This window comes from Acartia tonsa, chromosome 15, assembly GCF_053477335.1.
Source record: "Acartia tonsa isolate MP-2025a chromosome 15, ASM5347733v1, whole genome shotgun sequence".
Classification (NCBI taxonomy): domain Eukaryota; kingdom Metazoa; phylum Arthropoda; class Copepoda; order Calanoida; family Acartiidae; genus Acartia; species Acartia tonsa.
The window spans coordinates 3,527,421-3,550,522 of NC_137274.1; the positions used below are offsets into that span (position 1 = coordinate 3,527,421).

Genomic DNA, 23,102 nt, shown 5'->3' on the forward strand with positions numbered 1-23,102 from the left:
CGGCCATTGTCTTATCCCTTTAAAGTTTAGATACCTGGTTGATAAGTTCAATACCAATAGGGATAACACAATGGATGATAAATTAGATACATTAAAATTAATGACTGTGAACCAACCAATCAAAATTAAAAATAAGAAAGTCGTCGTTGTAAAACTTTGGGTACTAGTATAATTTACAATGTCCAGTGTCCCCTTCCTCCCTGCTAACTATATATAATATTAGGGTTAGGCCGGATGCCGGATATCTGGCCAACGTTTGATATCCGGAATTAGAAATAAGCTAGATATCCGGATAAGTTCGATATCCGGCCGGATATCCGGCAAATTACCGGAGATCCGGCCAAATATCCGGAATTATAAATCAGCCGGATATCCGGATAGTTTCAATACCCGGTATCCGGCCGGATATTGAAATGGCCGGATATCCGGCACAACCCTACTAAATATATTTTGATTTGAATAACATTGTCATAATAATAAGCTCAAAGGACAAGACTAGAAATAAATTATTATAGTATTATAGACAGCTTTCCGCGGATATTATGAAAGTGAAAACCGGTTCTAATCCAGCGGATATTAATCGGTTTTTATAAGCTTAAATGACAAGACTAGAATTAAATTACCAGGGGTATAAATAAACTTTTAGTTGAGGAGGGGGGTAGGGTATTTTTGTTTCCCATAATGGGGACAAATGCGTCACTTTGAACTTAAAATAGTGATCTTAATATGGGTTTAAACCCATTCTGAGCCATACTAAAAAATAATGTATAGCATTGTATGATAGTCAGTTTTCTACGAATACTTAAAATCATAATAATAATACCAACTTTTTTTCCTGGCACAAACCTTTGGCCCCTGGGGAGTTAACAAAACTGGGACTTTTTTTACATTCTAATATCCGCGGAAAGCTGTCTATGATACGATAAGCGATAAAAAACCGATTAATATCCGCTGGATTAGAAACAGTTCTGTTAATTTGTGGAACCATCCCTTTAGCGAAAAAATAACGCCGTTTACCCTCTCCAACCCCCCCCCCTCCCAACTAACTATAAAAAATAAGGATAAAATAAAATATCACAAAAATGGATGTATAATTACTTGGATGTATTGGATGATTTGTCGACCATTTAGGTTGCTAATTTGGACCATATTTTTTGGTGAGTTCGTTAATCCTTAAATAGGGTTGGGGGTGGGGCAAAGCCAGCTAGAATAATCACTTTATTAGAGTATATGAAAATCTGGTGCAACATCCAAGTAATTAAATATCCATTATTTAAAAAAACTAAGACTTTCTATAAAATTAAATTTAAATAAAACACAACTCATTAACCCCCCCCCCACCCCCCCTCCCCCAATTTTTTCTAAAACTACAATTAGGTAGGTAAATATTAGGGTAGGGCCGGATATCCGGCAATTTTCAATTTCCGGTAGGATACCGGATATTGAAACTATCCGGATATCCGGCTGATTTTTAATGCCGGATATCCGATAATTTGCCGGATATCAAACGTCATAAATCAGCCGGATATCCGGTAATTTGCCGGATCTCGAACGTTTTAAATCAGATGGATATCCGGTATCCGGCCAAAAAAAGTATCCGACCCAACCCTATAAAATATTACAAAAATAATTCTATTCAATAATAGATATAGAATGCGTGGATATTATGACAAATTCTTGCCTACCCTGCAGAGTTTCGGATCCGGATCCGCATATTTTTGAGTCCAAGGATCCTTGAACACAAAAAAATGCGGGAAAAATGGAAAAATCTACCTAAATTTATATAAAATCTCAGACATTCTCTTGATGAGAGCCAATCTTTAAGGTTTAGGCTCAGACTTGAAAATTAAAAGTATTTTTGACTTCGAATTAAAGAATAATTTTTTTTTGAAAAATTTGGTGATTTTATTTTTATTGTCAAGGATCCGGATCCGGATCCGCATACAATCAATGCGGATCCGAAACTCTGCTACCCTGATAAAATGTTTCCTCCAGCTGGCTAAGATAATTACCATTTCCTACCCCTCCACTGGAGAAACGTACAGACCAATAAATGGGGACTTTATTAGCAACCTAATTTAACGACAACATTTCGTCAGTTTAATATTCACTTATTCTATATCCATGTAGATAGTTGATTAAAACACAACAAAATTCCCCCAAAATTTTTCTAGAACTAGGTTATGTAGGTAGGTACCTAGTTAATTAAATTAATATTAACGAAAACATTTCGTCTGTTTAATATCCACTTATTCTATATCTTTTCATACATTTGATTGAAACCCAACAAAATTCCCCCAAAATTTTTCTAAATATACAATACCTAGGTAGGTAATCAATTAATATTTTTTACTGTCTTTTTACATAGGTACCTATACATGTTTTTATTTAAATATTTCTTAAATGGCAAGATAATATAATAAGTTAAAATAAAATAAAATTTTAAAATATAAATATGTTCATAAAATGTAGGTAAGTTAAGTAAAATTAGACGATTTTTCCAGTTTGGCCTCGAAACCGACTAATATCCGCTGGATTAGAACCAGTTCTCAGCCATACTGAAGAATCATAGATATGCATCGTGTTACAGACAATTTTCCACGAATATCAAAATAAAAAATCATAAAAACAACAACCAATTTTGCTACGCCCGCCCGGCCTCTCGGAGCTAACAAAACTGTTTTAATCTTCTCATTTTTAATTTTAATATCCGCGGAAAGCTGTCTATAATACGATGCAATAAATAACTATTAAGTCTAGTGCATAAAAAAATAGACACTTTTACGTGGTTGGTCAAAAATCTAATTTTTGAAAAGTCCTCTTACATATGGAGTTCTATTTTGGAGCATGGAAAAGAAAACGAAGTAGCGGGTTTCGTAGTATTTTCACAGTAGCTTTAAGTTATTTTATGTTAGGTAAATGTTTATGATTGCCTCGCAGGCTTAGGAAATTAGCCCCGCAGGGGCTAGAAATAGAAGAAAAGCTACTGTGAAAATACGACGAAACCCGCTACTTTGTTTTCTTAGCTCATCCAAGCTCATCAATTCAATTGAACATTGAAAAAAACATTTAAATTCATATATTTGTAGCCTTTTAAATTAAAAAAATTAAATACATTGAAAAATCTCCTAAATTTAAAAAAAAATCCTCCAATTAAAATAATCAAACATTTGGAGTGCCTCAAGGTTGCATATTAGGTCCTATTTTTTCTTCATGGTCCGACTTTGATACCAAAAAAATAATGGAAGGGAGGATCTGACAAAATTTTACTGAATTGAAACTTTAGGCAATTGGCTAAAACTTTGCTTTTCTTGACTTGTTTCGTTAACGTTTAGAACATCGTTAAAAAACTGTTTTTCAAAAGTTGGTAGGTCCTATTTTTTTTTAAAAAGTCGTCTTTATTCTTGTTTAGTTGGAGCAGGAGCAGCAATGTCGTTTTTCTGATTCTGATTGTCGTCTTTGCTGCTAGTTCTTCTCTTGGCCTTCTCATCTCCCCCTCCGCCCTGCGCCTTGGGACCTCTAAAATAGGACAGAGAGTCAAAAACTTTGGGTACTGACATAAATTTTCATTCTTAGAAAACTAGAAGTATGTAAACACTTAAACCAACAATTTTAAGGAGAAATTTTGTTTATAATCATTGGGAATGTATTTAGATATATTGTGCACTGTCTTATCCCTGGTATAAAATCAGGGATCTAAAGGAATAAGACAATGGCCAATAACTTGATGTACATCCCTAATGGTGATACACAAGATTATCCCTTCTGTAGATTTTAAAAGTGGTTTGAAACGTTTGGACACTCAATTTAATGAACCAACCAATCAAAGTCAATTAAAGTCCCCAAAATTGTTAAGCCAACGAATAAGAAAACGTTATTATAAAACTTTTGGGACTAGTGTAAAAAACAGCCCAATGTCCCCTCCCTCCCTGACAGAGAGTAATCTGGGGCCTATAAAACAGGACAGAGAGTCAGGGATCTAAAGGGATACGACAATGGCCAATAAATTGATGTACATTCCAAATGATGATACACAAAATAACCCCTTATATTGATTTTAATAGTGGTTGAACCGTTTGGACACTCAACTTAATGAACCAACCAAACAAATTGGAGGTATAACAACTTGGAATAATGGAGGTATTGTTTCAGTGGAACAGCCCAAACAGGCCAACCCAGGTAGAAGATAAAAACTTTGGGTACTTCTGTAATTATGGATATAATAACTACCTGGAATAGTGGAGGTATTGTTTCAGTGGCACAGCCCAGACAGGCCAACCCAGGTAGAAGATGAGATGGACAAAGTAAAGGCTTCCATATGCTTTCAAAATTCTGGTAACAACAAACATAAAATATCAACTGTGATAAATTGAAAGATAGATAGATGGATAGACCGTCAGAAAAAAATAGATAGATAGACAGACAGACAGATAGACAGTCAGACAGACAGATAGACAGTCAGACAGACAGATAGACAAAAAGACAGACACAAACAGACATACAGACATATAGACAGACAGTCAGACAGACAGATAGAAAGACAAACAGACAGATAGACAGACAGACAAAAAGACAGACAAAAACAGACAGACTGACAGATGATAAGATAAGATGAACAAAGTAAAGGCTTCCATATGCTTTCAAAATTCTGGTAACCACAAACATAAAATTTTGGGTACTTTGTCAAAGACAGATAGATAGAAAGACAGGCAATCAGACAGACATTCTAATATTATGTTTGTTTTCCTATGAGCAGTTTTCAATGGAAAAGGGATAGTCAGATGGACAGACATACAGACATACAGAAAGAAATTCAAATATTATGTTTGGTTTCCTGTGAGCAGTTTTCAATGGAAATGGTAGGACAGATAGACAGACAGACTTACATACATACAGACTGACAGACAAACAGATAGACATGAATATTATGTTTGGTTCTATGAACAGTCTTCAATATTATAGATAGATAAACAGACAGACACTGACAGTCATACAGACAGACAGACAGACAGACAGACAGACAGACAGACAGACAGACAGACATACATACATACATACATACATACATACATACATACATACATACATACATACAGACAGACAGACAGACAGACAGACAGACAGACAGACAGACAGACAGACAGACAGACAGACAGACATTCTAATATTATGTTTGGTTTCCTGTGAGCAGTTTTCAATGGAAAAGGGAGGAAACAATGGGCCAGGAAAAAATGGACATACAACCATCCTGAAATTTAGAATACTATACTATGGCTTCGAAACCGATCAATATTCGGTGGATAAGAACCGGTTCTAAGCAGGCTATCCGCATATTAACCGGTGGAAAGCTGTCTATAATACTAATACTATAATATTAATAGGTTGGTATTCCAGTATGGCTTCAAAACCGATCAATATCCGGTGGATTAGAACCGGTTCTCGGCCATACTGAAAAATTATGTATAGCATCGTATTAGATCCAGTTTTCTGCGAATATAAAAATGATCAATCATAAGTTATTGCCGAGATAATTGTACATATTTATATCCTCGTAATGCTGTTACTAATACGATAAATAACTATTATCTTATCGTATTTTTAACAGTTTTCCGCGGTTATTTAAATAAAACATTTTAAGATTGTAACCAGTTTTGTTAGATCCGAGGGGCCGAAGGCCTGGGCTAAAAGACTAGTATAATTCTTTTATTATATACATGTTAAATTGTCTGTAATATGATTTTTCAGTAAGGCTCCGCGACCCGGTTCTAATACAGCGGATATTAATCAGTTTGGAAGCCAAACTGGAATAGTTATATATCGCATCGTATTATAGACAGCTTGCCGCGGATATTAAAATAAAAAATTAAAAGATTATAACAGTTTTTTTTAGCCCTGAGGGGCGAAAGCCGTAGGATTGGGCAAAAAATGGTACCTATTAATCTTTAAAGTTGTATTATAATGTTCTTGGAAAATTGTCTGCTATACATGATTTTTAGTATGCTGAAAACCAGTTCTAATCCAACGGATATTAATCGGTTTCGAAGCCATACTGGAATAGTTATATATCGCATCGTTTCTGTAGATGTCAAAACAAAAAAAGTTATAAAATTCCTATTTTGTTTATAGCAAGGTTTCTAAGTCATTAAAATTTTAACAAAATGTTACAGGAATCATCATGCAAAGTTTAAAATTCATTCGACAATTCTAACATGCAAAAATTAACAATTAGGGCTATCCTTTTAGACATATTTTTTTTAATTTTTGTACCCCTCCCCCAACAGAACTATGAACTCTGGCCGCGACGCTCGGCACCCTAAACTAAAAAAGTTGTTCACTGCCATAATCATAGTTCTGTCGCTTTTATGGATGTTGTAATCCTTGTTATAAGTTTAGTTTAAGTAATTTTCAAGGACAAACTTACCAAAAATTGAAGTTAAAGTTTGAAAGGATGGATGATGACGCCATTTCGTTACCTAAAAAATGATTAAATCATTGGTTGAAAAATTTGTAACCTACAATAGCATCGTATTATAAACAGCTTTCCGCTGGTATAAAAATATACAATTATAAGATTTAAACCAGTTTTGTTAGTCACGAGATGCAGAAGGCACGGTCTAACATAACTGGCTTTAATATTTTAATTGTATATTTTTATATCCGTAGAAAACTGAGGTGGATTCTTAAAAAAATCGCTTGGTGAGGCAAAATTGTTTTCGTGAAAAATCCACGAAAATCACATGATTTTGTTTAATTTTTGTAGATTTTTAATGCGATTTTGGTGGATTTTTCACGAGAACAATTTTGCCCCACTAAGCGATTAGTGGGGCAAATTTTTTTTTGAAGAATCCACCACTGGGATACGATACGATACAATACATGTTTTATCAGTATGGCTTAGAACCAGCGGATATTAATCGGTTACGAAGCCATACGATTTTCAAAATTGTTTTTCGAACATTTTTATAATTCTAATTGAAAAATTAAATAAAAGTTTATTCTTAATCTCCGCAACCATCGAAATGAATAGAATTATTGGTTGAAAACTTTGGACACTGTTAGCAATTTAAATACAAAGTTCTCAAAGTTATGAGCTCCTCTTAGCAACCTTCGAACTTAATCATCCCAGATTAACCTGTCCTATTAATTTGAAACCTACCTATTAAATATACCAGAGCTGGATCTTTAAATCGTTTATAGGTGATTTAAACCGGGGCGATTCATTCAGCGCGCCATCAAATTATTAAATACCAATCTTTAAATTGAAATGGCATGGGCGATTCAGCGCGGTCAGTTGCGCCGAACCGGCGCGGCAATGGTACTCAACTAGTGGCATTGCCGCGCTAAATCGGGGTGATTCATATTTAATTAATAAATATTTTTTAAAAATTATTTTAATATTTTATTGCAAAACTATCGTGAAAACATTTTATAGTTATTTTTAAAATAAATTTTATATTTTTTTTATATAAAACACCGTACTGACCCAGTTTAAGTTAAAAAATTGTATCGGCACGTATAGATATTTTAGTGAGTGCGCAGGCGATTTAACAACACCGCGCCGAAAATCTTATAAAAATCCATGTTTTATAGGCGCGCTGTGGCTAACCACCAGCGCACCTACGGTTCACCTCTGAATCGCCCCGATTCAGCGCACTATAAAAACGATTTAAAGATCCAGCTCAGATTAACCCAGGGATCTAAAGGGATAAGACAATGGCCGATTGATCACAAAATTAACCCTTTCTTTTGATTAAAATTAAAAATGAAACGTTGGAACACTCATCTAAATGAAGCAACCCATCAAAATATTCACCAAAGTCCTGAAAGTTGTGTAGCCAACGCATAAGAAAACGTTATTATAACACTTTAGGAATTAGTGTATTAAACAGACCATTGTCCCATCTCTAACTCTGTGTGATTAACCTGTTCTATTAATTTAAAACCCACCTTGCTGCTTTGTGTCCAAATTTTGAAGAATTCTGACTCAAACTTTAAGTTAGTAATCGTATTATAGACAGCTTTCCGCGGATATTATGCGGATAGTATGGCTGAGAACCGGTTCTAATCCAGCGGATTAAGAAAAGTGACCTACCTTGCTGCTTTGAGTCCAAATCTTGAAGAATTCTGACTCAAACTTCATCACAATAAACTCATTCACAAAAGTCAGGTAATAACCTAAAATTAATATTATTGGTTGAAAAGTTTGGACACTGATATCTGGTTTGGGACCTGTCTGTGTGTGTCTGTCAGTCTGTCTGTACTGAAGGATCTCGCTAACCTAAAATTATTAGATTGTAGCTATATATTCTTATATAAAAGTACCCGGATGTCTATCCATCTATCTATCCTGGACACCTACCTATATACCATCCATGCCAGATGGCTAGGAACACCAGAGTGTCTGTCTGTCTGTCTGTCTATCTGTCTATCTGTCTATCTGTCTATCTGTCTATCTATCTATCCTGGACACCTACCTATATACCATCCATGCCAGATGGCTAGAAACACCAGAGTATCTGTCTGTCTGTCTATCTATCTATTTATCTATCTATATATCTGTCTGTCTGTCTATCGTGGATACCTATCTATATATATATATATATATATCTATCTATCTATATGTCTATCTATCCTGGATACCTACCTATATAAGTATATACCACCCATGCCAGATGGCTAGAAACACCAGAGTGTCCGTCCGTCCGTCTGTCTGTCTATCAATCTATATATCTATCCTGAATACCTACCTATACCACCCATGCCAGATGGCTAGAAACACTAGAGTGTTTGTCTGTCTGTCTATCTATCTATCAAGTTATCTATCTTGGATGTCTGTCTGTCTATCTGCCGTCTGTCTGTCTGTGTCTGTTTGTCTATCTATTTATCTGTCTATCTATCTATCCTGGATACCAACCTTTATACCAACCATGCCAGATGGCTAGGAACAACAGTCTGTCTGACTGTCTATCTGTCTATCTATCTATCTATATCTATCTATCTATCCTGGATACTTACCTATATAACATCCATGCGAGATGGCTAGGAACACCAGAGTATCTATCTGTCTTTTTGTCTTTTTGTCTTTTTGTCTTTTTGTCTTTTTGTCTGTCTGTCTGTCTGACTGTCTGTGTGTCTGTCTGTGTGTCTGTCTGTGTGTCTGTCTGTCTATCTATCTATCTATCTATCTATCTATCTATATATCTATCTATCTATCTATCTATCTATCTATCTATCTATCTATCAATCCTGGATACTTACCTATGTACCATCCATGCCAGATGGCTAGAAACACCAGAGTGTCTGTCTGTCTGTCTGTCTGTCTATCTATCTATCTATCTGTCTATCCTGGATGCCTACCTATGTACCATCCATGCCAGATGGCTAGGAACACCAGAGTGTCTGTCTGTCTGTCTATCTATCTATCTATCTGTCTATCCTGGATGCCTACCTATGTACCACCCATGCCAGATGGCTAGAAACACTAGAGTGTCTGTCTGTCTGTCTATCTATCTATCTATCTGTCTATCCTGGATGCCTACCTATGTACCACCCATGCCAGATGGCTAGAAACACTAGAGTGTCTGTCTGTCTGTCTATCTATCTATCTATCTGTCTATCCTGGATGCCTACCTATATACCATCCATGCCAGATGGCTAGGAACACCAGAGTGTCTGTCTGTCAGTCTGTCCGTCCATCCGTCCGTCCATCTGTCTGTCTGTATGTCTGTCTGTCCATCTATCTATCTATCTATCTATCTATCAATCCTGGATACCTACCTATGTACCACCCATGCCAGATGGCTAGAAACACTAGAGTGTCTGTCTGTCTGTCTATCTATCTATCTATCTGTCTATCCTGGATGCCTACCTATATACCACCCATGCCAGATGGCTAGGAACACCAGAGTGTCTGTCTGTCTATCTATCTATCTATCTGTCTATCCTGGATGCCTACCTATATACCACCCATGCCAGATGGCTAGAAACACCAGAGTGTCTGTCTGTCTATCTATCTATCTATCTGTCTATCCTGGATGCCTACCTATATACCAACCATGCCAGATGGCTAGGAACACCATAGTGTCTATCTGTCTATCTGTCTGTCTGTCTGTATATCTATCTATCTATCTATCTATTTATCTGTCTATCTATTTATCTGTCTATCTATCTATCCTGGATACCTACCTATATACCAACCATGCCAGATGGCTAGAAACACCAGAGTGTCTGTCTGTCTGTCTGTCCGTCCATCCGTCCGTCCATCTGTCTGTCTGTCTGTCTGTCTGTCTGTCCATCTATCTATCTATCTATCAATCCTGGATGCCTACCTATGTACCACCCATGCCAGATGGCTAAAAACACCAGAGTGGCCACCTGACTGATCAACTTGTTGTTCAGAAACTATTTAAACATCATCATATGTTTCATTGTTACCAGGGATTGTAAACCGATTAATATCCGCTGGATTAGAACCGGTTCTCAGGCATGCTATCCGCATAATATCCGCGGAAAGTTGTCTATAATACTGCGGAGTGATAAATAACTTCAACTCATGGATCTAATGGGATAAGACAATGGCCAACTGGCTAATCAACTATTTAATAAACTATTTAAACATCATATGTTTCTTTTTATATGAGATTTACAACACTCAGGAAGGAAGGAAGGGGACAATGGCCTGTTTATTACACTAGTCCCCAAAGTTTTATGGTGATGTTAAGTTAAGGTAGGTAAAAAGAGAGATAGAGAGAGAAAGAGTGAAAGAGAGGGAGAGAGAGGAGAGTGAGAGAGAGAGAAAGAAACAAAGAAAGAAATTGTGTACACGTTTCAACCACTAATTTTAATCTACAGAAGTAGGTAATTTTGTGTATTATCATTGAGGGATGTACATCAATTTATCAGCTATTGTCTTATCTCTTTAGATCCCTTAGCAGCTTCCTATCACTCAATAAAATAGCTTAAAACCACCACAGTTATAGTAGAGCCCAGCGGTTACCAAGATATTAAGAAACATTTGATTGCCTTGAGTCTCTTGTAGACATAGTAGGCAGCCCAGCCGTTGGTGTTGATGTTAAATGCCTAAAAAATTAGAATCCGCAATAATATCCGCTGGTTTAGAACCGGTTTTCAACTTGTGCTATCCGCGGAAAGCTGTCTATAACGCGATAATACTCAGATCATGGTATTATAGACAGCTTGCCGCGGATATTCAAATAAATAATATTAAGAATAAAACTAGTTCTGTTAGCCGTGAGGGGCCGAAGGCCAAAACTAACAAACTGGTATTAATAAAATGATTTTAATTTTAATAATCGTGGAAAATTGTCTGAAATATAGGTTTTTAGTATAGCTGAGAACAGTTTTGAAGCCATATTGGGAAAAAAAGTTTTTTTTCTGTTAATAATAGCCTGTTAGAAGGTAAGTTAAAATAAAAAGTTTCCAGTTAACTCGGATTAATATCCGCTGGATTAAAACTGGTTTTCATTACAGCCATTTTACAGTTTTACAGACAATTTTCCACAAATATTAACAATAAAAATAAAATTACGGAATTGAAAAAAAAAACATTCCCTATGATGATAAACAAAATTAGGTAGGTTTCTGTAAATTAAAATTAATGTTGGAATAGTTATTTCTCGCATCGTATTATAAACGGCTTTCCGCGGATATAGAATGTACAATTATGACATTAAAACTAGTTTTTTTATCTTATGATTGTACATTTCTATATTCGTAGAAAGCTGGATATAATACGATGATAGACATAGTTTTTTCGTATGGATGAGAACCGGTTCCTATCCACCGGATTCGAATGAATACGAGAAACGTGTTTATTAAGCTTATAAATGAACGAAGAGGCTTACAAATTGGCAAAATTCAATAAAAGTACCCAAAGTAATATTTATTAAACTTTGGGTACCTTTCTAAAACTTACCTCTATGTAATGCCCGAACTGACTGGCTGTCTCGAGTCGCCTAAAATTATTATAATTATTGGTTGAAACGTTTGGACACTCAATTTAACGAATCGCCTGTAGACAGCGATCTAAAGGTCTGTATGTATGTCTTACTGTCTGTCTGTATGTCTTAATTTCTATCTGTGACTTTTTCTGTCTATCTGTCTTTCTGTCTATCTGTCTATATGTCTATCTGTCTATCTGTCTATCTGTCTATCTGTCTATCTGTCTATCTGTCTATCTGTCTTTCTGTCTATCTGTCTGTCTATCTATCTAGCTATCAATCTCTCAATATATCTATAAGTCCACCAATAGTCTGTCTGTCCATCTGTATATCTATCTTCAATAACTGTCTATCCGTCCATCTGTCTGTCTGTCTGTCTCTCCGTCCATCTGTCTGTCTGTCTGTCTGTCTCTCCGTCTATCTGTCTGTCTGATTACCTCAGTTTGACGTTTCTGCAACCCGTCCAATCTGGGACACCTGCCTCGTCCTTACCAACATAACTAAAATAAAAATAGCTTAAAACCTGCCTGAAAACACTCCTAATGCCATGGATGTATTATAATTATTCATGCTTCATATTGATGGGAATATTGTCAAGAAATTTCAGACATCTATCAATTATAGGGGCCAAGAAATTCACATTTCCCACAATTGAAGAAAAATACAAAAATAGCCAAAAACCTACCTAAAAGCGGTCCGACCACCAGGGATGTATTATACTTATTTATGCCCCATAATGATGGTAATATTGTCAAGAAATTTCAGTCGTCTATCTTTTATAGGGGCCAAGAAATTCATGTTTCCCCAATAGATGAAAAAATACAAAAATAGCCAAAAACCTGCCTAAAAGCACTCCAACCACCATGGATGTTTTATACTTATTTATGCTCCATAATGATAGGAATATTGTCAAGAAATTCCAGTCGTCTATCTTTTATAGGGGTCAAGGAAATCACAATTCCCCCGATTGAAGGAAAAATACAAAAATAGCCAGAAACCTGCTAAAAAGCACTCCGACCACCATGGATGTATTATACTTATTTATGCTCCATAATGATGGGAATATTGTCAAGAAATTTCAGTCGTCTATCTTATATAGGAGCCGAGAAAATCACGATCCCTCCAATTCGTGGAAAAATATAAAAATAGCTAAAAACCTGCCTAAAAGGACCCCTATTGCCATGGATGTTTTTTACTTATTTATGCCCCATAATGATGGTAATATTGTCAACAAATTTCAGTCGTCTATCTTTTATAGGGACCAAGAAATTCATGTTTCCCCAATAGATGAAAAAATACAAAAATAGCCAAAAACCTGCCTAAACGCACTCCGACCACCATGGATGTATTATACTTATTTATGCTCCATAATGATGGGAATATTGTCAAGAAATTTCAGATGTCTATCTTTTTATAGGGGCCAAGAAATTCATGTTTCAGATAATTTATTGGTTGGTACAAGTCTACCTGAGGCCAGAAACAACACAGACACCCTCCGCCATGAGCCAGATGGAAACATATTTGGCCAGGATGATCTTAACCCAGAACATTAAACCTAAAACATAATGTATATTATTACTACAAGAGACCTCTAGGGGCACTTAAATGTATACATTACTACTAGAGGCCTCTAGGGACACTTGAGAAGATTTAACCTTAAACAGAATAGAATAATACTACTAGAGACCTCTAGGGGCACTTAAAGTATGTATGCATTACTACTAGAGACCTCTAGGGGCACTGGTAACAAGATATATATTACTACTAGAGACCTCTAGGGGCACTTGAATGTATACATTACTACTAGAGGCCTCTAGGGGCACTTGAGAACATTAAACCTAAAACATGATGTATAATATTAATACTAGAGACCTCTAGGGGCACGGGAGAACATTAAACCTAAAACAGAATAGAATAATACTACTAGAGGCCTCTAGGGGCACTTGAGAACATTAAACCTAAAACATGATGTATAATATTACTACTAGAGGCCTCTAGGGGCACTTGAGAACATTAAACCTAAAACATGATGTATAATATTACTACTAGAGGCCTCTAGGGGCACTTGAGAACATTAAACCTAAAACAGGATGTATAGTATTAATACCAGAGACCTCTAGGGGCACTTAAAGTATGTATGCATTACTACTAGAGGCCTCTAGGGGCACTTGAGAACATTAAACCTAAAACAGAATAGAATAAGACTACTACTAGAGACCTCTAGGGACACTGGTAACAAGATATATATTACTAGAGGCCTCTAGGTGCAATTAAGAACATAAAACCTAAAACATAATAGAATAATACTACTACTAGAGACCTCTAGGGACACTTGAAACACTATGTGTATTACTACTAGAGGCCTCTAGGGGCACGGGAGAACATTAAACCTAAAACAGAATGTATAATATTACTACTAGAGACCTCTAGGGTCACTTGAGAACATTAAACCTAAAAAAGGATATATAATATTACTACTAGAGACCTCTAGGGGCACCTAAAACAGAATGTATAGTATTACTACTAGAGGCCTCTAGGGGCACTTGAGAACATAAAACCTAAAACAGTATGTATAGTATTACTATTAGAGACCTCTAGGGGCCCACTTAAATGTATACATTACTACTAGAGGACTCTAGGGGCACTTAAATGTATACATTACTACTAGAATCATCTAGGGGCACTTAAACTTTAAAGTATGTATGCATTACTACTAGAGACCTCTATCCTGTAACTTTTCATTTTAATATCCGTGGTAGTTTGTATTTAAAGAACCGAGTAATTCAACAATCAAATCAATCATACAAAAATGTAAAAAAATCTGCATGTTTAAAATGAACGTACAGACTTTCTGGTAAAGATTATAGAGTTGCTATGCTTTCTAAATCATGCCTACCTGTCAAAGGAATCATCATGCAAAGTTTGAAATCCATAGGACAATTTTAAAATGTCCAAATAGACTAAAATTGCTAACCATAACGGACGGACGTACAGACCGACAAAGCGGCTCATAGAGTATGCATGTAGCTTCGCTACTAAAAATGAAAAGATAAACCAATGATAAACAAAATTACCCCTTCTGTAGATTAAAATTGCTTGGACTTCAAACCATCCAATCAACATTCAATGAAAGTACCCAAAGTACGAGACTGCAGTCCAAGTAAAAAAGTTTGGGTACCTATTAATTTAGCCGGATACGAGGTGGCAGCAAACTCCGGCTGGTCCTCCGGGTAAAAGTACCCAAAGTACGAGAAGTAAAAAGTTTGGGTACCTATTAATTTAGCCGGATACGAGGTCGCAGCAAATTCCAGCTGATCCGGCCAGTTCTCCGGGTAAAGTACCCAAAGCACGAGACTAAAAAGTTTGGGTACCTATTAATTTAGCCGGATACGAGGTGGCAGCAAACTCCAGCTGATCCGGCCAATCCTCCGGGTAAAACTGAGACCCAATCACATGACCTAAACAAACAAGGAACAATGAGGAACAATGCTTCGCCCCTAGCCTCTAGGCTTTATGGGGGGGGGGGTATTTTTATTTTTTGTTGGGTTGGGGTCTCCCACCCCCCAAGAAAATAGTTAAAAACCTTCCCGAGACCTATGAAAAGCTACCCTGTTAAGGAGAACCCGATCGGTTCAGCGGTTAGCGAGATCCTTCGGTACAGACATACAGACAAACAAACAGACAAACATCCTGTTACTTTAATATAAGGATTATCGGTATTATCCTCTTAAAAATATTTTTTTCACTTGAAAATTTCTATTATTATAAAACTTTCATAGTGTAATAATGAGAAACAGAATAATAGTAAAAATTTTCCAGTATGGCATCGAAACCGATTAATATCCGCTGGATTAGAACCGGTTCTGTCATCCATATTAATGCATGTATAACATCGCATTACAGACAATTTTCCGTGAATAATAAAATAAAAATCATGAAATTAATGTCAGTTGTTTTGATATCCCAAGCATTTGGCTGACAAAACTTGTTTTAATTTTACAATATTCCATATTAGTATCCGCGGAAGGATGTCTATAATGCGATGCGATAAATAACTATTATGAAAGAAAAAAAAAGGCTGACAACATCCATAAGTAACGAAACACGAAAAAACGAACAAAGTGAATCAAGCAAATGACCAGTTGTCATGAAAACAAGAGTAACCCCCACTGTTGATTACAATTAGTGGTTGAAACGTTAGAACACTCAATTCGATGAACCAATTTTTAATTAAGTCTCCAAGTTTGTTGAGCTAACGAATAGGAAAACGTTATTTAAAACTTTTGGGGACTAGTGTAATAAACAGACAAATTACCCCCATTCTCCCCAGGGTGGGGAAAAACCCAGGGTTTTTTTTAAAAAGCCCAGCCCAACCCAACCCGTAAAAACCCCAACGGGATGTTTATTAAGTCCCCAAAGTTTTTAATAACGTTTTCCTATTCGTTGGCTTAACAACTTTGGAGACTTTAAATTTCATTGGTTGATTCATTGAGTATAGTGTACAAACATTTCAACCAATAATTGAAATCTACAGAAAAGGGGTAATTTTGTGTATCATCATTGGGGATGTAAATCAAATTATCGGCCATTGTCTTATCCAGAAAATAATTCGTTGACCTGACAGCTTTACAGAATTATAATGAATTTTGATTGGTTGACTCATTAAGTGTCCAAACGTTTCAACCAATAATTGAAATCTACAGAAAGAGGTAAATTTGTGTATCATCATTGGGGATGTAAATCAATTTATCTGCCATTGTCTTTTCCAGAAAATAATTCGTTGACCTGTACATGTAATGAATTTTGATTTATTGATTTATTAAGTTGAGTGTCCAAACGTTTCAACCAATAATGATAATAAAATTCCTACCTAACAGATAAGCTATTCCTATTAACAGTCTTCTGAATCCAAATCTGAAAAAATAAACATTTGAAAAAATCTTCGAAATAAAATTGAAAGATTTTTTCTTTTTGATTTGGAAGATTTTTTCATTTAAAAAAAATTACTATGTTAAATAGTAGATATAATGTTATTTACAGAGACAAAAGAGGACTATCCACGAACAAGAGCAAGTGATTCTAAAAAGTTAGGTTTCTCCATAGTTTTATATGAAAAAAACCTTGAAATGTTAAGCTTTTTTTAGTGCAATATCATCAAATGTTTTGATAAGTTCAAACTGTTGTTTAAAAACTTTGACACAAAAGTATATTAAATTGTTTAAAAGAGTTGGTAACTACTATTATCTTAAACAGTTTAATTAATGTACTTTTGCAATTTACAGCATTTGATGCTTTGTTCTTGGAAAAATGCTGTACATTTCAAAGTTCTTTTTCATATAAAATCATTGTGAAACCTAACTTTTTAGTCGATAACCCAAATATTAAACATAAACCTAGTATATTCACTAAAAAAATACTATAGATCAATGATGGAAGGTGCTTAGAATCACTTGCTCTTGTTCGTGGATAGTTCCCTTTAGCATAAAGGAATATTTACAACCCTCGGTATTAAAGGATTACTACAAGAAATACACCGCTTTAACTGACACATGAACCATTACTCAAAATTTGAAGCCTTCAGATTCAAAAGCAAAAAAAGTTTAAGGCATTTCAAAAGGGGTATAAGAAATTTTTGAAAGTTTTCCAGTGCTCATTATAATAGTTATTTCTCGCATCGTATTATAAACAGCTTTCTGCGGATATAAAATGTACAATTATAAAGATTAAAACCAGTTTTTTTAGCCCCAAGTTGCCGAAAATGTGACAGACAAAACCAAAAAAATATTTTATGGTTTCTTAACTACAAGTAAAATGATGAGTAGCATTCGAAGTTTTTTGTATTTTATTTTCACCGTAACTTTTCATGCTTATTTAGGTTAGGTTAGGGTTAAAAACAAAAGACCTTTAAAAATATTGCTAAAATCCGCAATCCACAGCCCGAAAATCCGCAACCCACGGAATCTGACCCCAAAAATTGCACAGATTACCAATTTTTTACAATAAAAACAACCATTTTCATAGCCAAAATCTGTCAAAAATAATTCAGTTTAACGCTACATTTGAAAGCGCGGGAAAATTCACCTGGATGGGGATGACGACAGAGGTCTATGGTAATCCGGTGTGGCAAAACTTTTAAACCATGGGAAAATATTTAAAAGTGTGGGAAAATAATTAAAAGCGTGGGAAAATAATTGAAAGCGTGGGAAAATATTTGAAAACGTTGGAAAATTCACCTGGATGGAGATGATGGCAGAGTTCTATGATAATCCGGTGTGGCAAAACTTTTGAATTTTTTCATTGAAAACTGGGGACCAACAAAATAACCTAAAAAGAAGGATAAAATAAAACTTATTTATTGGATCATGAACTTTGGGTACTTTTATTAAAGTAGTAAGTTTGTCTGTAGCAAAGGATCTTGCTAACCGCTGAACTGACATGGTTCTCCTTTACAGTGGAGCTTCATATAGGTCATGAGATGGTTTTAGGGGTATTTCATTTATATAAATACGTCTCTGTATTTTCATATACTTTCAAATATAGTAATCCTATATGCTAGGGGCGCAGTGCAGCTGCTAGTAAACATTCATATAGATAAAGGGTGTTAAATTTAGTGATGGCAATCCGTCCAATTTTTGGGCCGGATTCAGATTCTTAAAGAAAGTGCGGATTCCGGATTCTTATTTTTGGCGGATTCCGGATTCTAGCAATATTTTAAAAGGATTTTTTTTAATTTTTTTAAAATTAAGTGCTTCACATGTCCTAAAAATCAATGTTCTTGGTGTTCTCTATAATTAACTTCTGAGAATCGAACCAGATTTTAAAAGATATTATATATAATGATGAAAATCTTTGCCTTCAAAGAGGAGGAGTTGAAAGAAAAAACTCAAGACGCTAATTTTAGCCTACCAAATAAGAATCCGGAATCCGCTATTAAAAAACGGATTCCGGATCCGGATTCAGATTCCAAAATTGGCCTAAAATTGGGCGGATTCCGGATTGCCAACCCTAGTTAAATTACAATTAAAACTGTCTTAAATACTTGAAATTTTGGAGATAGACCACATAGTGTTAATGATTTTTGATGGAGCATGTAAATACCTTTCTATAGACAACTTTACCAGGTTTTTAATCCAATCCTTGCCAATTTGGCATAAAAAAAGACAAATCATGGAAAGAAAGCAAAGTTTCGGGTTTCGTCGTATTTTCACAGATACTTTTCTCCTATCTATAGCCCCTGCGGGGCCTATTTCCGAACACTTTGGGGCAATCATCAACACTTACCTAACCTAAAATAACTTTTCAAAAGCTACCGTTAAAATGCGACGAAACCCGCAACTTCGTTTTCTTTCCATGACCCAAAAAGATAAACCCATGAAACATTGAGACATGACGGCTATGTCTCCTATAAGTTCACAATGTTTGGTAGGTCTGTCTTTTGAGTGTCCCAACATTTCAACCACTAATTGTAATCTACAGAATGAATAATTTTGTGTATCATCATTTATCAGCCATTGTCTTATCCCTTTAAATCCTTAATACACACATTTAATTAGGGTGGGCCGGATATCTGGCAATTTCCACTATCCGGCCGGATATCGGATAATGAATTTATCCGGATATCGAATACCCGGCTGATTTTTAATGCCGGATATCCGGTAGTTTGCCGGTTATCCGGTAGTTTGCCGAATATCCGGTAGTTTGCCGGATATCGTAGGTTGGCCAAATATCTGGCCGGAAACGGATATCCGCATTTAAAATCAGCCGGATATCCGGTATCCGGCCATGATAGTATCCGGCCCAACCCTAAACTTTTCAACCAATGAAAATAAATTACCCCCAATGAAGAAAGAATGTGAAAGCATTTCAATAATGGATGGAATCTCGACCAGACAATTCTTTTCTTGCTCCTAAATAAACAAGGATGACAACATCCATAAAAGCGAAGCACTGAAACGGTAGGACAAACGGACATTAACACAGAGCTGAATAATCAGAAAAAGTATAAGAATGGAAGCAAAATTGAAAGTAAATTTGTAAAAAAAAACTGCTTGATACAGGATAATGTTTATGGATATACTTAGTACTTACATTTTTAGGACTTGATTAAAAAAGTAGAAAAATCAACATGTTTAAAATGGACGTACGGACATTCTGGTAAAGATTATATAGTTGCTACGCTTTCTAAATCGTACCTAACTACTACAGGAATCACCATGCAAAGTTTGAAATCGATAGGACAATTCTAACATGCCTAAATTAACAAATAAAAGCTATCTGTCTCGGACTGACGGACGTACGGACGGACCGACCCTAATTATAGAAAAACTTCGCTTTTAACAATAGTAATAACAGTGAAGTGTTATACAGTTTAAAAATATTTGAAAGCATTGAAATTTTTATTTTCCATTTTAATCGTATTATAAACAGATTTCCACTATCTATATGATCTCTTTAAGATATGAAAACTGAAAAGAATTTTTTTTAGGGGGGCGAGAGGATTTCTTAGGGAGATTTCTTTTGGGAGGTGGTACCCTCCACCAAAATAGTTATAAACCTTCCCTGGACCTATGAAAAGCTACCCTGTAAAGGGGAAACATACAGATTCAGTTTTTAGCGAGATCCTATGGTACCGACAAACATCCTGTTACTTTATTATAAGGATTAATTGGATATAATGTGATGCTAGACATAATTTTTCAGTAAGGTTGAGAATCCGTTCAAATCCACAGGAAATTAATCAGTTTCAAATGAATAGGTACAAAAAATATTTAAAATCATGGGAAAATTTTTGAATACGTGGTTGAAAATTTGAATCCGTGAGAGAAAATTTTAATCCGTGGGAGAAAATTTAGTTCCAATCCTACCGGTGTTAAGCTTTTCTTGTTGAGTTTCTGTTGGAAACCATCATAAACGTCCACAGTTAGGCCTGTACACCAGCTTATCTTGTCAATTGAAAATCCTTAAAAGCCTGGGAAAGTATTTGAAATTGTGGGAAAATATTTGAAAGCCTGGGAAAATATTTTAATGCGTGAGAAAATATTTGAAACTGTGAGAAAACATTCCATACACATTTTCTGTTAGGCATGTCCATTATCAAATCTTATTATTTTTAGGGTAAAGCGGGGCGATCTCGGTTTTGAGGTGAAGTCGGTATTTTTTTGACCACCTTCATTAAATGACATTTTTCTCCATGTTCTAATCGACTGACAGAAAAAAACATAAAATCAAATTTGTTCCTTATTAAATTGCCTACAAAAAAGTATAAAATGAAATTTTTGTGAGATGAATTTTTAGGGTACTTATTGGGTCTTAAAGTCGGACGACAAAAAAATTTTTTTTCTCGATTTTTTTGCTTCGGTCGGAAAAACGGTAAGTTGGACAAAAACTGGTAAGAGCTAGAGCTTAGACGTCTTCAGGGGACTTATTAAGAATCTAATAGGCTATTCATTTCCGTTTAAAACTTTTAAAAAGCTTGTATAGTTTTTTCTTAAATCGACTAAAAGTGAAGCGGGGCGAATTCGGTTTTTTCACTTTTTATACTAACTTTTTCAATTTTATATAAAAAAGTGAAATTTTCGAGAAAAAAAGTCTAATTTCTCGTACTTAGAAAAAATTTATTTTTTTTTGTAGAAAAAATTGTCCGATCTTCATAATTTTTTTTGTGAATGCTCTTTATTACATTTAGCAACTTTAACCTTTAGGGCATGCTGTAATTAAATCAATATGTCATAGGTTTTTTGAAGCTGAAAAATCGACCACAGATTTTGCCAAACTTTTCTCTTTTTTTCAACTTGATTTTTTTAGGAAATTTTGCTAATAGAACAAATTTTTTTTTGGCCAAATCTATTCAAAATTGCCTGAATTTTAAGGATCAGGCCTTTAAAGTCATAAAAAGTTATTTTTTCTAGTAGTATTTTTATGTTTTTTATCAAAAAAAATTTCGAAAAAAAAAGTCAAATTTTGCATACTTCGGAAAAATTATTTTTTTTGGTAGAAAAAATTGACCTATCTTAATAAAATTCTTTGTGCATACTCTTTATTACATTTAGCAACTTTTACCTTTTGGGCATGCTGTAATAAAATCAATACGTCATCGATTTTTCGAAGCTTGAAAATGCCCTACCGACTTCGCCTCAAGGCGGGGCGAAGTCGGTGCTGTTTTAGAGATCAATTTTGACAAACTTCCCAAAGTCCTAGGTTTACGTCCTTTTAGGACCTGATCGACTTTTCCGAGATCTTTCTACTGGGCTTGGTCCCATTTAAAAAAAATAATTTTTACGATTTGCAGGTTCAAAAAACCGAAAAAAAACACCGAGTTCGCCCCGCTTTACCCTATATCAATGAGTAAGCATGGTTATAAAACTTTGGGTACCAGTGTAATTTACAGTTCAATGTCCCCTCCCTCCGTACAGTTATATTCCAGAATACAGGACTTTTATCACAAAGAGAGGATGGGGTCAAGTCCCCAAAGTTTTATAATAACGTTTTCTTAATCGTTGGCTAAAGATCTTTGGGCAATTAAGTGAATTTTAATTGGTTGGATCATTAAGCAAACAATTCAACCACTATTTATAATCTGCAGAAGGGTTAATATTGTGTATCATCATTGGGGAAGTACATCAATTTATAGGCCATTGTCTTATCCCTTTAAATCCTTGGTTTAAGACTGAACAAAATAAATTTGGACAAAACATTCCTCTTAATGTTAAACAGAGAACACACTTGAACCCAAAGTTTTATAGACACTTTATCTTATTTGTTAGCTTAAAAACTTTGGGTACTTTTGATGAATATCAATAGGTTGAATTAAAACGCAAGTGCACAAACTTTTCAACCAATTATTAATGACAAAATATTCCTATTAATCGTAAGCAAAGAACACACTGGGGCATTGTCCAGGATATGTCATAATCTTCACCTGAAAATAGCGCGGGAAATTATTTGATACCGTGAGAATATAATTGAAGCCGTGGGAAAATATTTGAATCCGTGGGAATATAATTGAAACCGTGGGAAAATAATTGAAAGCATGGGAATTGTCCAGGATATGTCATAATCTTCACCTTAAAAAAAAGATAGAAAATAAGATACCTAGGTACCTAGCTAAACTAACATTCCTAGGTACCTGTAATTCGAATTCTA

The 23,102-nt window shown here is 35.2% G+C and overlaps 1 protein-coding gene across 19 annotated transcripts in view; it reads right to left on the reverse strand.

The window, feature by feature from the left end:
* LOC145307374 (lysophospholipid acyltransferase 5-like) overlaps positions 1 to 23,102 on the reverse strand; it is a 33,866-nt gene that overhangs the window by 2,096 nt on the left and 8,668 nt on the right. For all 19 annotated transcript variants that reach the window (XM_080149777.1, XM_080149772.1, XM_080149775.1 and 16 more), the window contains 16 exons: positions 22,818 to 22,878; positions 20,825 to 20,885; positions 19,795 to 19,867; positions 18,194 to 18,284; positions 16,831 to 16,874; positions 15,332 to 15,418; positions 13,428 to 13,515; positions 12,398 to 12,460; positions 11,936 to 11,975; positions 11,023 to 11,079; positions 10,329 to 10,401; positions 8,093 to 8,175; positions 6,422 to 6,473; positions 5,182 to 5,248; positions 4,231 to 4,332; positions 2,324 to 3,519 (listed from right to left, as the gene is read on the reverse strand). In XM_080149777.1, coding sequence (XP_080005903.1) covers positions 3,399 to 3,519; positions 4,231 to 4,332; positions 5,182 to 5,248; positions 6,422 to 6,473; positions 8,093 to 8,175; positions 10,329 to 10,401; positions 11,023 to 11,079; positions 11,936 to 11,975; positions 12,398 to 12,460; positions 13,428 to 13,515; positions 15,332 to 15,418; positions 16,831 to 16,874; positions 18,194 to 18,284; positions 19,795 to 19,867; positions 20,825 to 20,885; positions 22,818 to 22,878 — 1,163 coding nt within the window. In that variant the 3' untranslated portion in view covers positions 2,324 to 3,398. The remainder of the gene's footprint in view (positions 1 to 2,323; positions 3,520 to 4,230; positions 4,333 to 5,181; positions 5,249 to 6,421; positions 6,474 to 8,092; positions 8,176 to 10,328; positions 10,402 to 11,022; positions 11,080 to 11,935; positions 11,976 to 12,397; positions 12,461 to 13,427; positions 13,516 to 15,331; positions 15,419 to 16,830; positions 16,875 to 18,193; positions 18,285 to 19,794; positions 19,868 to 20,824; positions 20,886 to 22,817; positions 22,879 to 23,102) is intronic.